The sequence below is a fragment of the Pantherophis guttatus genome, chromosome 2 (genome assembly GCF_059756535.1).
Source record: "Pantherophis guttatus breed Tessera chromosome 2, ASM5975653v1, whole genome shotgun sequence".
NCBI lineage: Eukaryota > Metazoa > Chordata > Lepidosauria > Squamata > Colubridae > Pantherophis > Pantherophis guttatus.
Genome location: NC_142064.1, coordinates 130,607,750 through 130,621,157, shown reverse-complemented (window position 1 = coordinate 130,621,157; position 13,408 = coordinate 130,607,750). Strand labels below are relative to the sequence as shown.

The 13,408-nt window shown below is 41.8% G+C and overlaps 1 protein-coding gene across 1 annotated transcript in view; it reads left to right on the top strand.

Annotated features, from left to right (window-relative positions):
- The first annotated feature begins 3,923 nt into the window (after nucleotides 1–3,923).
- The window catches only part of LOC117659869 (sterol O-acyltransferase 2-like), a 42,165-nt gene continuing 32,680 nt past the window's right edge, over nucleotides 3,924–13,408 (top strand). The window contains exons 1-3 of the mRNA XM_087886738.1: nucleotides 3,924–3,993; nucleotides 11,345–11,442; nucleotides 13,019–13,077. Of these exons, the coding sequence (XP_087742864.1) occupies nucleotides 3,929–3,993; nucleotides 11,345–11,442; nucleotides 13,019–13,077 (222 nt within the window). The 5' untranslated portion in view covers nucleotides 3,924–3,928. The remainder of the gene's footprint in view (nucleotides 3,994–11,344; nucleotides 11,443–13,018; nucleotides 13,078–13,408) is intronic.

The following is a 13,408-nucleotide window of genomic DNA, read 5'->3' as shown; positions in this document are numbered from 1 at the left end:
CATTCAACAAAGTAGACCATGATCTACTTCTTGGAAAACTAGAAAAATGTGGGCTAGACACATCCCCACCACTTGAATTTGAATTTGTAACTGGCTGACAAACTGTACTCAATGAGTAGTCCTTAATGGCATGATGTCTACATGGAGGGAAGTAAGCAGTGGGGTTCCACAAGGTTCCATCTTGGGACCGGTATTCTCCAATATTTTCATAAATGACTTAGATGAGGGAATAAAAAGGGAACTCATCAAATTTGCAGATGACACTACGCTGGCAGGAGTAGCCAACACCCCAGAAGACAAGCTCAGGAGCCAAAAAGATCTTGACAGACTTGAACAATGGGCCCTATCCAACAACATAAAATTCAATGTGGAAAAAAGTAAGATTTTACACCTAGACAGAAAAAAACCAAAGCTACAAGTACAGATTAGGTGAAACCTGGCTCAAAAACAGTAACTGTGAGAGGGACCTTGGAGCCTTAGTGGATGATCACTTAAACATGAGCTAGCAGTGTGCGGCAGCAGCAAAAAAAAGCTAATACAATCCCTGATTGTATAAACACAGGGGTAGAATCAAAATGACATGAAGTATTAGTATTGCTTTATAAATCTTTAATGACCACACCTGGAATACTGCATCCAGTTTTGGTCACCACATTACAAAAAAGATGTTGAGACTTTGGGGGGAAAAGTGCAAAGAAGATCAACTAAGATGATTAAGGGTCTGGAGACAAAAACATATGAAGAACAGTTGCAGGAATTGGGTATGGCCAGTCTAGAGAAAAGGACTAGGGGTGAAATGATAGCAGTATTTCAGTATATCAGGATCTGCCACACAGAAGAAGGGGTCAACTTATTTTCCAAAGCACCAGAAGACAAGACAAAAAACAATGGATGAAAATTAATCAAGGGGAGAAGCCACTTGGAATGATGGAGAAACTTTCTTGCCTTCAGAAGTTGTAGGTGCTACATCACTGGAGGTTTTTAAGAAAAGACTAGACAACCACATGTCTGAAATGGTATAGGACAGTGATGGCGAACCTTTTTCTCGTTGCGTGCCGGAAGTGTGTGTGTGTGTATGCACTATAACGCCCGTGCGTGCCAGCACCCATAATGCAATGCGACCCCCCCACACATGTGTATGCACACATGACACCCCACGCATGCGCCCCACATTGCGCACACTCCCCCATGCATAGGTTCTGCATTGCGCATGCGCAGTCCCCCACATGCGCTTTGTGCCCCCTCTCCCGTGACTTGTTTTGGGCTTTCGGGAGTAGGGATTGAAGCCTCCACTTGCTGCTTCTGGCAGCGCAATGACCAGCTCTGCTGGATACAAGGGGATGGGGGAAAGATCTGCTTTCAGGGCTTCCCTTCTCCCCACCTGAGCAGACTGTCCAGGGGCAGGGATTGAAGCCCCCACTTGCTGCTTCTGACAGCGCAAGAACCGGCTCCGTTGGGTACAAGGGGGTGGGGGAAAGATCTGCTTTGGGGGCTTCCCTGTCTCCCCAGCCGAGCTCCAGACCTGTCCAGGCTGTCCAGGGGCAGGAAAAAGCTGCTGCTGGCTCCAGACTTGGCAGCCCGCAGGCTCAGCCCGAGCTTTACAAGCCTCTGTGGCACAACAAGAATCGGCTGGCCCAAACAGCCCTGCCTCAGAATAACGAAGACAACGCCATCCCCACCCCCTTTCCACCTCCTCCAGAAAAGGGATAAGCGGGTCGCTCCCACTGCCATCCCCCCCATTCTTCATTCGTTGTGGTGCGAAGGGGGAAAAAACCCACAGGAAGTCCTGCTCCTGGTGCTGCCAGGGAAGAGGCACCGCAATAACCGCTGTTGCCTGGGATGAGGGGGTGCCAGGCTGGGGCTTCAATCCCTTTTCCTGGATAGCCTGCTTGGGTGTGGAGACAGGGAAGCCCCAGACCGCAGATCCTTCCCACCACCCCTTTGCACCCGGCGACAGCAGTTCTTGTGGTCCTCTTCCCCAGCGGTGGCAGGAGTAGTTGGCGGGGGAGAGGGTGGTGGCAGGCTGTAGCAGCAGGCTGGTCGCACTGGCTACAAGGCAGCAGTGGCTCCTCCTCCTGCCACCCTTGCGCTCCAGGCAGCGTCCAGGCAGCCATATCTGTCCTCCCCCTGCGCCAGCCCACGTGGATTCCAGGCAGCGCAGCTGCAGGGCCTTTCCTCGCAGTGGCGGTGGCGGTGATGAGGCAAGCAGGCAGTGACTGGTGGCAGTGCTCCTGGCTGGCAAGGGGTGGATATCCCGGGGCTGTATGTGGGCAACGATGGCATGGCCAGTGCGCACCCACACTAAAAGCCAGCTGATTGTCATGCACGCATGCGCACCAGTAAGTTACTAGATGGCTGGTGCGCATGCGTACCCTGGAAACCCGGAAGAGAAATGGGCAATGCCACACGTGCCAGGCAACATGGCTCTGCGTGCCACTTCCGGCACGCGTGCCATAGGTTTGCCAGCATGGGTATAGGGTCTCCTGCTTGAGGTTGAACTAGAAGATCTCCAAGCTCCCTTCCAGATCTATTCTGATTGATTGAATTAAGGCAGGGGTCTGCAACCTTAAACACTCAAAGAGCCATTTGAACCTGTTTCCCACAGAAAAGAAAACACTGGGAGCCACAAAAACCCTTCCCGTGTCTGACTATTTCTTGAGCAGCCACAAAACTAGCATATGTAGTTGAATAAAATGTTCTGTTTTCTTCTGAAACTTTTCTTTTCTTGGATTTATCCATGGTTGGCCTACCAGGGATTGAAAAGCTCAATAAATTGCATGCCAGCAGGTGTCACACATTGGTGGTTGTGACGCACATTTTGAGTGACAGGGAGCCACAGCAGAGGGGAGAAAGAGCCACATGCGGCTCCATAGCCGCAGGTTGCTGACTCATGTACATTAGATTTTGTTAAATGATTTCCTGTTTTTATGTGTAGTACAATGAATGCCAGAGTCACCAGAATTAACCTGGGCAGCTAGCTACATTAGCAGGGGTCTGCAACCTTAAACATTCAAAGAGCCATTTGGACCCGTTTCCCACAGAAAAGAAAACACCGGGAGCCACAAAACCCTTCCCATGCCTGACTATTTCCTTTATTTCTATTTCTAGAGGTTGAAAAGCTCAATAAATCACGTGCTGGTGGGTGTCGCACATTGGCAGTTGTGATGCATATTTTGAATGACAGGGAGCCGCAGCAGAGGGGTGAAAGAGCCACATGCGGCTCCAGAGCCGCAGGTTGCTGATCCCTGAACTAAGGGATGCCTCATCCACAATAGAATAGACTGCAGTATGAGACAAGGATAAAGTCATCTGCTCATCATGCCATATTTGTCATCCAAGGAGAAACAAGTTGTTCCCGCAGTACAGTATTAAAAAAACAAACATTTGGTCACAAACTTTATAATGTTTCAATTGTTTCTTTCAATGTAACAAAAAAGTGACATCTTTCATTTCACTGCAGAGGCTGAAGCATTGTCTGCAGAATATTTGAATGTGCGCACAGCATTACATCATCTCTATAATTATAATTAAATTGTTATAAAATTAGATATAAATTTATGCAGTTGTACATCTCACATAGAAGAAACATTGTGGCTTCCAATCATGAATCACCTGATGGCTGCCATCACCACTGACAATTGCTCATTTTGGCTGGAAATGACAGAACAATATCTGGACACCTAATACTGAGAATAACTGGAATAAAATGCCTATACCTTGAGATTCCTCCTTTCCTGTTTGTAGTAGCCAGGGTTGAAGTTCTCTCTTTCCAGATCACCATTACTTTCTTTATCTGTAGCATGGAAATCACCACAGACAAAATTAAGTTAACTTTTAACATAATGAACACAAACCTGTAGCCTCTATAAACAAAGAGCAAAAGAAAAACTGAGCAACGCTGCTCTCACGCCTGCATTTGGTGGAGGAGATGGAAGATGGTGACAGTCCTGGATGGCCTTGTCAGAACTGGGAAACTAAGCTGGATCAGATCAGGTTAGTATGTGGAGACATCCGGGGAATTGCAAATCTGTAGACTAGGAAGTTGAAAAACCATTCAGGAATAAATTCAATCTACTTCTACATTATAGCCAAGGAAATGACACGCACAAGGCTTCCTAGGAAATGATATGTGGTTGGATCCTGAGCTGTGAACGCTTCTTTGAAGGAGGAGATGATTCTACCTGCTTTGAGTCCTCTTTCCTTAAGAAACAGTTGCTCGATTCCACAGACCTTGAGAATTCCTCTCTGACCTCAAATCTTTCGATCTGGGGGGAGAATGTTGAGTTGTACCTAGGCCTACAGCTTCAAAGTTCCCCAGACCTTATCTAGATCTTTTCAGTCAGATTTCAGGCCAGGTTACAGTACTGAGACTTGATTGTGATTGCACTTCTTGAGTGCAATCTGGCAGTGGTGAAATGTAAAATTTGTTACTACCGGTTCTGTGGGCGTGGCCAACTTTTTTTAAAAAAAACTTTTAAAACCACTTTCTCTACAACCTCTTTGGCCCAAGAGGTTGTAAAATAAAATGCTTTTAAAAGCCTCTGACGATCAGGCAACTCAGCTGGGATTGTCAGAGGCTTTTAAAAGCATTTTTTCTTCAACGATCCCAGCTGAGCCGCACAATCATCAGAGGCTTTTTTTTTTTTTTACTTTTAAAAGCATTTTTTCCGCCGAAAAGGTTGTAGAAAAAATGCTTTTAAAAATTAAAAAAAAAACTTCTGATGATCATGCGGCTCAGCTGGGCATGAGGGGGGGCAGGGATTTTTGCTACCGGTTCTCTGAACCACCTGCCACAATCGCTACCAGATCGGGCAATCCGGTGTGAACCGGGAGCATTTCACCCCTGCTCCTAGGTCTCTTGGTGGCTTTGAATAGCAGTGATCATGGTATCTTTATACTGTAATGTTTAATGATTTCCTGTTTTTATGTGTAGTACAATGAGCTGCCAGAGTCACAAGAATTGAGCTGGGCACGTATCTACATTAGATAGATGATAGGTGGAGGGAGGGAGGGAGGGTGGGGGAGGGAGTGGGTGAGAGAGAGAGAGAGAGAGAGAGAGAGAGAGAGAACTTTGCCTAGAGCAGTGGTGTCAAACTCACGTCATAATGGCGGTGTCATGTAATGTATTGTGACTTTTTCCCCCTTTGCCAGGCATGGGCATGGCCAGCGCATAACACATCCAGCCCACAGGCCGTGAATTTGACAGCCTTGGCCTAGAGTGAGTGAGCCATTTTAGAGCAGGACTTGAAAATAGAAAATAGAAGGGACATAGAGTTATCTTTAACACAACCATAAAGATATAACCAGAGTTTATTATAATGTATAAAACTCAGAAAAGGACAGGAGATAAATCAGGATTCCCTGGTAAACTCACCATCATCATCTTCTACTACCACTACCAAATGCAAGAAACACGGTGTTTATTAGTAGATTTTTATATAGGAAGAACTATGAGCTCCATTCAGTTCTGCTGGTGAGAATAAATTCCCTGAGCTCAGAATTTTCCCTTTTGCACCAGGTTCACTTAGTTAATCTGAGTGCCAGTTCTGAAATTTACTCACTTGTGCAATTCTTTCACAACAAAATGCAATTGCTTTGCCCCATGCTTCTTTATTGATTTACTAATGTTCTCACTTAAGTAATAAATCACTGAACCCCATTTTTCTTTTGAAACTTTTCTCATTATACTCCTCAGTTGATAATCTAGGTTTTGCGTCCATGAATTTATGTGATTATCATCTTCTTGCCAATGGATAGAAACATTGTTCTTAATCTAACTGAACAGAAAGAAGATAAAGTCCAGATTGTTGTCCACAACCTACTCCAAGTTCAATCATCCTGTGCCAGTACAGTTAAAAAAGGCTGGTCTGCATTGCAACATAATTTGCTTTTAAACCTTACTTGCAAGGGCTAAAATTACAGATGAACTGTACCAACTGAACTGCAATCCGGTAGCTAATACTGCCAAGGAGGAAAAACATTCAAACTGCATTCACACTTAGCACAGACGACTTGAGCACTGAAGTCCTGACATAACAAATAAATTAACTGAGAATCACTATCCAAGGGTTATAAAAGAAGAAACCAGACTACAAGAGGTTTCAATCACCAAATCCACCAGAAGCAATAAAGGCATCCCAGCCAAACGTCTCTCCTATGTTGCTCGTGTAGCACTAAAACCCAGAGACAGGAAGGAGAATCCAAAAGAGGCTGCAGCCGCTGCCCTAGTCCCCCAGCCCAGCTAGAGCCAGAGCCAAAGCCCCAGTTGCTCAGTGCCAGCCCTTTGGAGAGCCACAGCAACAGCAGCAGCTCTGCAGACAGACTGGATGACAAGAAGAAGCGGGGTGTGGGGAGGACAAGAAGAAGCATAAGAAACAGATTTGCAGAACTAAGATTCAAAATGGGGCTAATATAATTAGTGGTTGAGTGGGGATGTTGGAATTCATTATTGGAATGTATTTCTATGCAACATTCAACTATGCAAGCGACATAGGAGAGGAGTTTGGCTGGGATGCCTTTATTGCTTCTGGTGGATCTCCTGATTGAAACTTCTTGTGGCCTAGTTTCTGCATTAATTTCTATTTCTGTTTCATTTTGTTTCTTACGTTCATGTGACACTGAAGTAGAATTTTCCTCAGTTTGAAGCATTTGTGTTACTTCATGAAATGTTGAACACACTGAGATGTCATCAGTAATTATACTTCTACTGATGGGTACCTTGTTTGTGTCCCTTTTGAGATTCACTGTACCCCACAACAGTGGTGGGTTGCTCCCGGTTTGGTCCGATTCTTGTGAACTGATACTAATGGCGGTGGGACGCAGAGATGTGTAAATTAACCTATGCGATAAACGAGAAAGAGAATTCAGAATTTTACACGGTGTGGGAAATGTGGTATAAGTGGATGGAAAGTAAACGCAAAAAGTAAAAGGAGAGAGAGTGTAATATTAAATTAATCAAGTAATTTAAGAGACACCATGTATATAAACTTGTGTATATGAAAAAGCCGCAGCTTAAATTAAAATTGTTGAATTGTATAACTATGTAACTTAATAAAAACCTTAAAAAAAAAAAAGTAATGGCGGTGGGAGCCTTCACCCCCACCCCACCCCGATGTCATCACTGACAATCTGTGCATGCGCAGAAGCTTCTTGCGAACTGGTAGTAAAGGTAAGTGGAACCCACCCCTGCCCCACAAGTACACCTTCCTTTGCACAAGCATCCCATTTTGTATGCTTTTCTTTTGGGGTGTGCACTTAGGCTTTGGTTCAAAAAAAATTTTAGATGGCTTAAATTTGGGTTTTTTTCCATTCCACAGTTCATGTGGAGTTTTTCTCAGTGGATTTTCCTGGTAGTTGATTTTGGAGATAGTATGTGGTCATATTGGCCTCCCCCCCCACCCCCATGTGGTTGGCATATCTGCATCAAACAACATAGTTCTTACAGTCTCACAAAGTATGATTCTTTCTTTCTACAAACCTGTTTTGTTCTGGGTTGAATGGTACAGGACTTTGAATTATTATGCCATGCTTTCTGAGAATTGCCTGTGTGTTGTCACCTGTATATTCAGTTTCGTTGTCTGTGTACAAGACACTTGGCATTTTGCCTAATTTGTAGCTTACTTTCTCTGGTACCGCACTTTTGTTGTGTAAGAGATATTGTGTAATATACCTGGAATAATCATCTATAAAAGTGAGAAAATACTTCTTCTTTCCTGGAGTCAATGTTTTCATTGAACCACAAAGTTCTGAATGAATTAAGTCCAGAGGTTTTTTAGCTCTGCTGTTACTCTGCTTTGGAAAGGCTTTTCTTATCACCTTTCCTTTTATATAGCTGGTGCATATCATTATTTTATCATATGGACTAATTTTTATTCCACTTGCAGTCATTCTCGGTTAATTTCTTTATTATGTCAGGACTTAAAATGAAACGTGACATGATAAAATAAAATGCGACATGAAAATCTTCTATTTCTTCTCCTACACCTCTCAAGTGTTCAATCATTTCCAAGGTCTGATTATGTAATCCTGCATAGCCTGGCATTTCATCAGTTTGGTTTGGTATAGCTTTGCACTCAAATAGTTTATTGCTGAAATTAGCTCTTTCGTGCACCTTTTGTAATCCTTCCCACATTCCTTTAGCAGTTTCACATATATGTATGATTTGATCATCTCCTATGCTAAGAGAGACTGTGCTCTGAGCTTTCTCTATCCACTCATCTGAAGGATTTTGTTCTGGCCTAGCTTCATTTATACAGTTCCATGTAGCTTCTCTTGTTAGCAGCATCTTCATCTTGAATTTTCAGGATTGTTAGTTCTGGTTTGTCAGATTCACAAATAAAATCTTTATTGCCGCTGTGCTACTGGCCATTTTCTTCTGTTGCAGTCTTCTTTCTGTTGCTGTTTCTTGCTTTTATTTGCTATAGCTGGCTATGACCAGACTGTTGATGCTGCTGCATGCATGCTTTACTGTTTATGTGCTTTACTGCTTAACTTTAACAGGAAACAGGAAACTCTACTTAGAACAAAAGAACATAGAGTATATGCCATAGTTCCAAATTTGAAATACTGCCATCTATTGGTAGTATCTGTAAGAAGAAAAAAATTAATGTACACCTTTGTTTTTTAATAAAGCCTATTTACCTGCACTATCGTGTATATTAAGGTCTGAAGGGCCTGAAATAAAATCAGTATTGTTCTGTGTGCTGAAATTGTGACCTTTAAGTATGTCAAAATTGTGCTTTGCAACACTGGCAATTGCTTAGCTGGCAAGATGTTGTGGGTAAAGAGGAAGTATGCGCTTAAAATACATGTAAAAATAACCATGTTGTAACATTGAGGTTAAAGGAATGGAAAACTGCCCCTGTTGTTATGACTAGTTGGCAGAATCCTGAAAGTCATGTGCTTTCCAGTTTTATGGCATATAATGAAATGCTGGACACTGAATCGGGCAATTGGCCTCAAGCCATCCATTTTGACTGCTTGTCTGATTGACCTTCATTGCAATGTGATGTAAGTGCCTTATAGCAAAGATTTTATGACTGTTATGCTTCAAATTCTTATAAACCTCTGAATCAGGGCCGGGTTTCAAAACCCGTCGCTTCTGGTTTGTTCCTGGGCGCTCGCTCGTGCACAACATATTCTGCGCGCAAGGAGAACTTCTGTCTCAGAGGTTAATACAATTGCGTAACATGCAGGCAACCCAAGTTCGAATCCAAGTAAGGGTATGGCTAGCTGATGAGAACTAAATAGCTTGAACTAGATCTATACTAGTCTCCCTTTATTTCTTAAGGGGGGTGTATAAGAGCACCAGCATGCCTACTGTTCCTGTCCTAATGTTCCCTTTAATTGTACTCATTTTATGTATTCATTTCAAGCTTATACTTATATATATTATCTAATATGTGTACTCGACAAAATAAATAAATAAATAAATATGCAGAAGCATCCGGGCAGGTGGGCAGAGCTCCCCGCCACTACCGCTATGCTCATGATTTGGTTTTCCCCTGACATATACAACAATGAATTTGAATTCTAGAGCACTTTACTTCTTCTTTTTCTATTATTTTGTCTATTTTGTGCTCTGAACAGTTTTTGTTTGCAGACAAATGATATTTCTAGTGATATTCCACTGTATTATTGTTGCTATTTTCTTATGCCGTTGTTTGTTGTCAATCTGTGAGAGCTTCTTGTAGCTCACAAGGTGATCCATTCTCTTCAGCTTCTTTTAAGAGGCGGCATTTGCTTGCTGTTGCTGTCTTCTCAATTCTGGCTTTGTATGTTTTTTGTTCTTAAGATTTGGTTGTGCAGCCAGAATTATCCTGTCTCTTTCTACAACTTTCCAGCTTTTAGCCATTGCCAAGTCTTGTTGTTATCAGCCTGTATTTTGCTTTTCTTGTATTGGCCATGTAATACTTTGCCTTGCAATGACCTTTTTCTATTCTTCATTTAATTTTTTTGTAGGCCCGTTTGGTCTTTCCTAGACTTAGTTAGCCTTCCTGGTATACTAGCTTCAGTGCATCTTTTTCACTGTCCTTCAGGCATTCTTCCAATGCCCTTTTTTATTCTTCAACTATCTGGTGTACTTGCAACATTCCACACTCGCCCGTGCTTGGTAAGTAGAAGGGCATAAATCATTTTTTCTATTTTGTCTGGTCTCCCAATTCAGGGCTTTTCGTTCTGCTTGAGTGCAGTCCACTGTTGTAGCTGTGTATGGCCCAGCTCTGTATCTAATGACTGGAATTCTCCAGGTATTAATTGCCTTGGTGGTATTTCTTCTTCTGAGTTTGGACTTTAAAATCTTCACTCTCATGATGTATTCATTTCTAACATTCTTCTCGACTTCATTGTGCTTGATGTTTTTAGCTTGAAAGATTCTCACGTATTTGTAGTGATCTTCATCCATGCTCTTCATGGTATTTCCATAGGGCATTTTGACTCCTTATTAGAACTCTGGTGGCACAGTGGTTAGAATGCAATATTTCAGGCTAATTCTGCCCACTGCCAGGAGTTTGATCTTCAACGGCTCAAGGTTGACTCTGCCTTCCATCCTTCTGAGGTGGTAAAATGAGGATCCAGATTGTTGGGGGCAATATGCTGACTCTGTAAACCACTTAGAGAGGGCTGTAAAGCACTATGGAGTGGTATGGAAGTCTAAGTGCAATTGCTATTGCTATTATCTATTACTATGTGGTCCCACCAAGCAATTATTTGTTTGTTTATTTTAAAAACTCTCTTTCCTCAGCACCAGTGAATAGCCAGCATCTCCTATTGCATCTTAACCCAGCCACGCACAGCATCTGCTGACTGAGGTAGCTTCCTTACTTTGTCTCATATTTCAACTGTTGGGGGTTCTACCTCTGTCCCCAATATTATTATTAGAGAACATTCTGGCCTTGTGACTAAACAACTGGGGAAAATCCAGTTGAATTACAGAGTGTGACTTCAGCCAAGAAAATATATCCTTGACATATTCTCAAATCATAGAACCTGGGAAATAAATAACTCCTTTTCACTGACTCTCAGATGGAATTGTTTCAGCTGTAAAAATAAATATTTCTAATTTGATTCAGAAAATAAAACGGTGTGAATAATGGAAGATCTTGGAAACCTTGCTTCATTACAACTCTTCTCTAAGCAAAGTTCAGTTGAAAATGTATAACTTGATAATCAGGATAGGGAGGTCAGGCCTTTATCTTTGCTATCACTACCTGATACCAGTTAAATCATTGGTGCATTAAGGAACTGCAAACTTCTAACTCCAGAGACTTTATTTCTTCCTATGGTGAATTAGTTATCTGACTGCTGGGCTAGAGGGTGAAAGTAACCTAAGAAACTCTACTTTCAGAACCATCATGGACCCAAGGGAAATGAACACTGGAGGCATGAGGCAAAGAAGCTCTCAGGAGCAGACCAGAGGAGAAGAGGAAACACAATTACTCAATGGTAAGGAGGCATTTAAGGGGAATGGATGATATATTTTGTTGCACAAATGGGGGGATATCCTTAATGTGGATAAATTATCTGGGGATTTTCAATTAGGTCTTGGAATTAGGTAGTACTATGCAGAGATTAGCATTTTGGGAACCACAGCAAAAAGCCTTATATTACTTTACTGGAAAGATACATAGTGTCTCCCAAATGCTTTGCAATTCAACCCCAAGAAGCTCCTGCCATTCTGAATGCCTCCTAAAAGACTGCAGAACTTGTAGTTAAAGGTATAGTGTATGTTCTATGTATTCTCCTTAATACAGAGCGTTCTCCTTATTTACAAAGTAATTGTAGGGATTCTGGAACAGGAGATGATCGAATGTGCACTAAAGGAAGAAGAAAATAGGGGGAAGTTATACCAAAGGGTTCTACAGAAAGGATGGCAGATGCAGTCTTTAATCATTTCCAGATGTGATGGAATGTAGTAGGGAGCTGGATTCCCAGGAAGGAAGGGGTGCATTCACAAAGGGGTAAGGAGACAGTTCAGTCCAGACATTATATGTGAGAGAAAGAGGCTGAAGACAGCCCTTCCCTAATAGTATATTGCAGATGCAGATAGTAGAGTCCAGGCTTTGGCAAAATTCTGCCTATAGGTCTGAAATAATGAAGCACTCAGCTGGGAAGAATCTCTACATGGCATTCTTGGTTTTGGGCCTGACAGCAACCTATGAAGTGGGACAGAGAGGCAAACATCCGATAATGGTTGAGCCACACATCAGTACGAAATAATATGGAAAATAATGACAAAAAAAAAAAAGATCAAGAGTTTTGCATGAAAAAAAGGGGTGCCTTTAATATTTGTCCGAAAATGCTAAAGTTCATCTTTCAAAGACAAAACAATGCAAGCATTTAGCTGAAGGGAAAAATTAACATCCTAGTTAACTAGTTACAAAGAAAACATTTGGAAATTTTCATCACAAGACCGTAACACTGTTGTTAAGTGAATCTGTCTTCCCCATTGACTTTGCTTGTCAGATGGTCGCAAAAAGAGGATCTAATGACCCTGGTACACTGTCAAATACATGCCAGTTGCTAAATGTCCAAATTTTAATCCCGTGCCCATGGGGATGCTGCAATGGTTGTAAATGTGAAAAATGGTCATAGGTCACTTTTTTCAGTCCCATTGTAACTTCAAACGGTCACTAAATGAATGGTTGTAAATTGAGGACTACCTGTACTACACTCAAATATTTGTTAGAGGTACTGGCAATATTCCTTCCTACTAAAATGATATAATGTTTTGTGCTGCTTTACTTGGTAATTAAGCAAAATAGACTTGTAGGATAAACACAGACTTCCAGATCTGCTATTTAAAAGAAGTTACTATAGTGTGGAAATCTGCTTTTTAAAAAAGGCTACAAAAGTATGCGAAGAATGGAGAAACTAATGCTTGAAATTTGGAGTAGTAATTTAGAAGAAAAAACTCTGTACAATGGGAAGATTTCTGTCTAATCCCAGCAATGAACTGACTTCCTCCATTCGCCCAATGTCAAATCATGCTTTTAAAGTGAACCTGTTTCTAATTCTCTAGGAGAAGTTGAACACCTGGAGAAAATCACTGCCCACATCCAATGGAAGAGACACCTGGAGGTAATAATAGATATTATAATAGGTAATAATAAAAGCAGGTGGACTAGAGAAACAAATATTCTCCCTAAATGATGAATTATCAAGAATGATGAAAATGGTCAATGTCTTGCATGTATCCTAATGTTCAACCAAAATGTTGGAGATGTGATTGTTTAGATGCCACATATTATCATATATGGTGGACCTGCAAGAAAGTGTAGGCTTTTTGGATAAAAATTTGGTGGGTTATGCAAAATGTTTTGAAGAAAAAACTACAGTTTTCTCCACAATTGTTTATATTGGGTATAGTTAAGGGTTTCACATTGGATGAAACAAAGTTGATATTGTATAT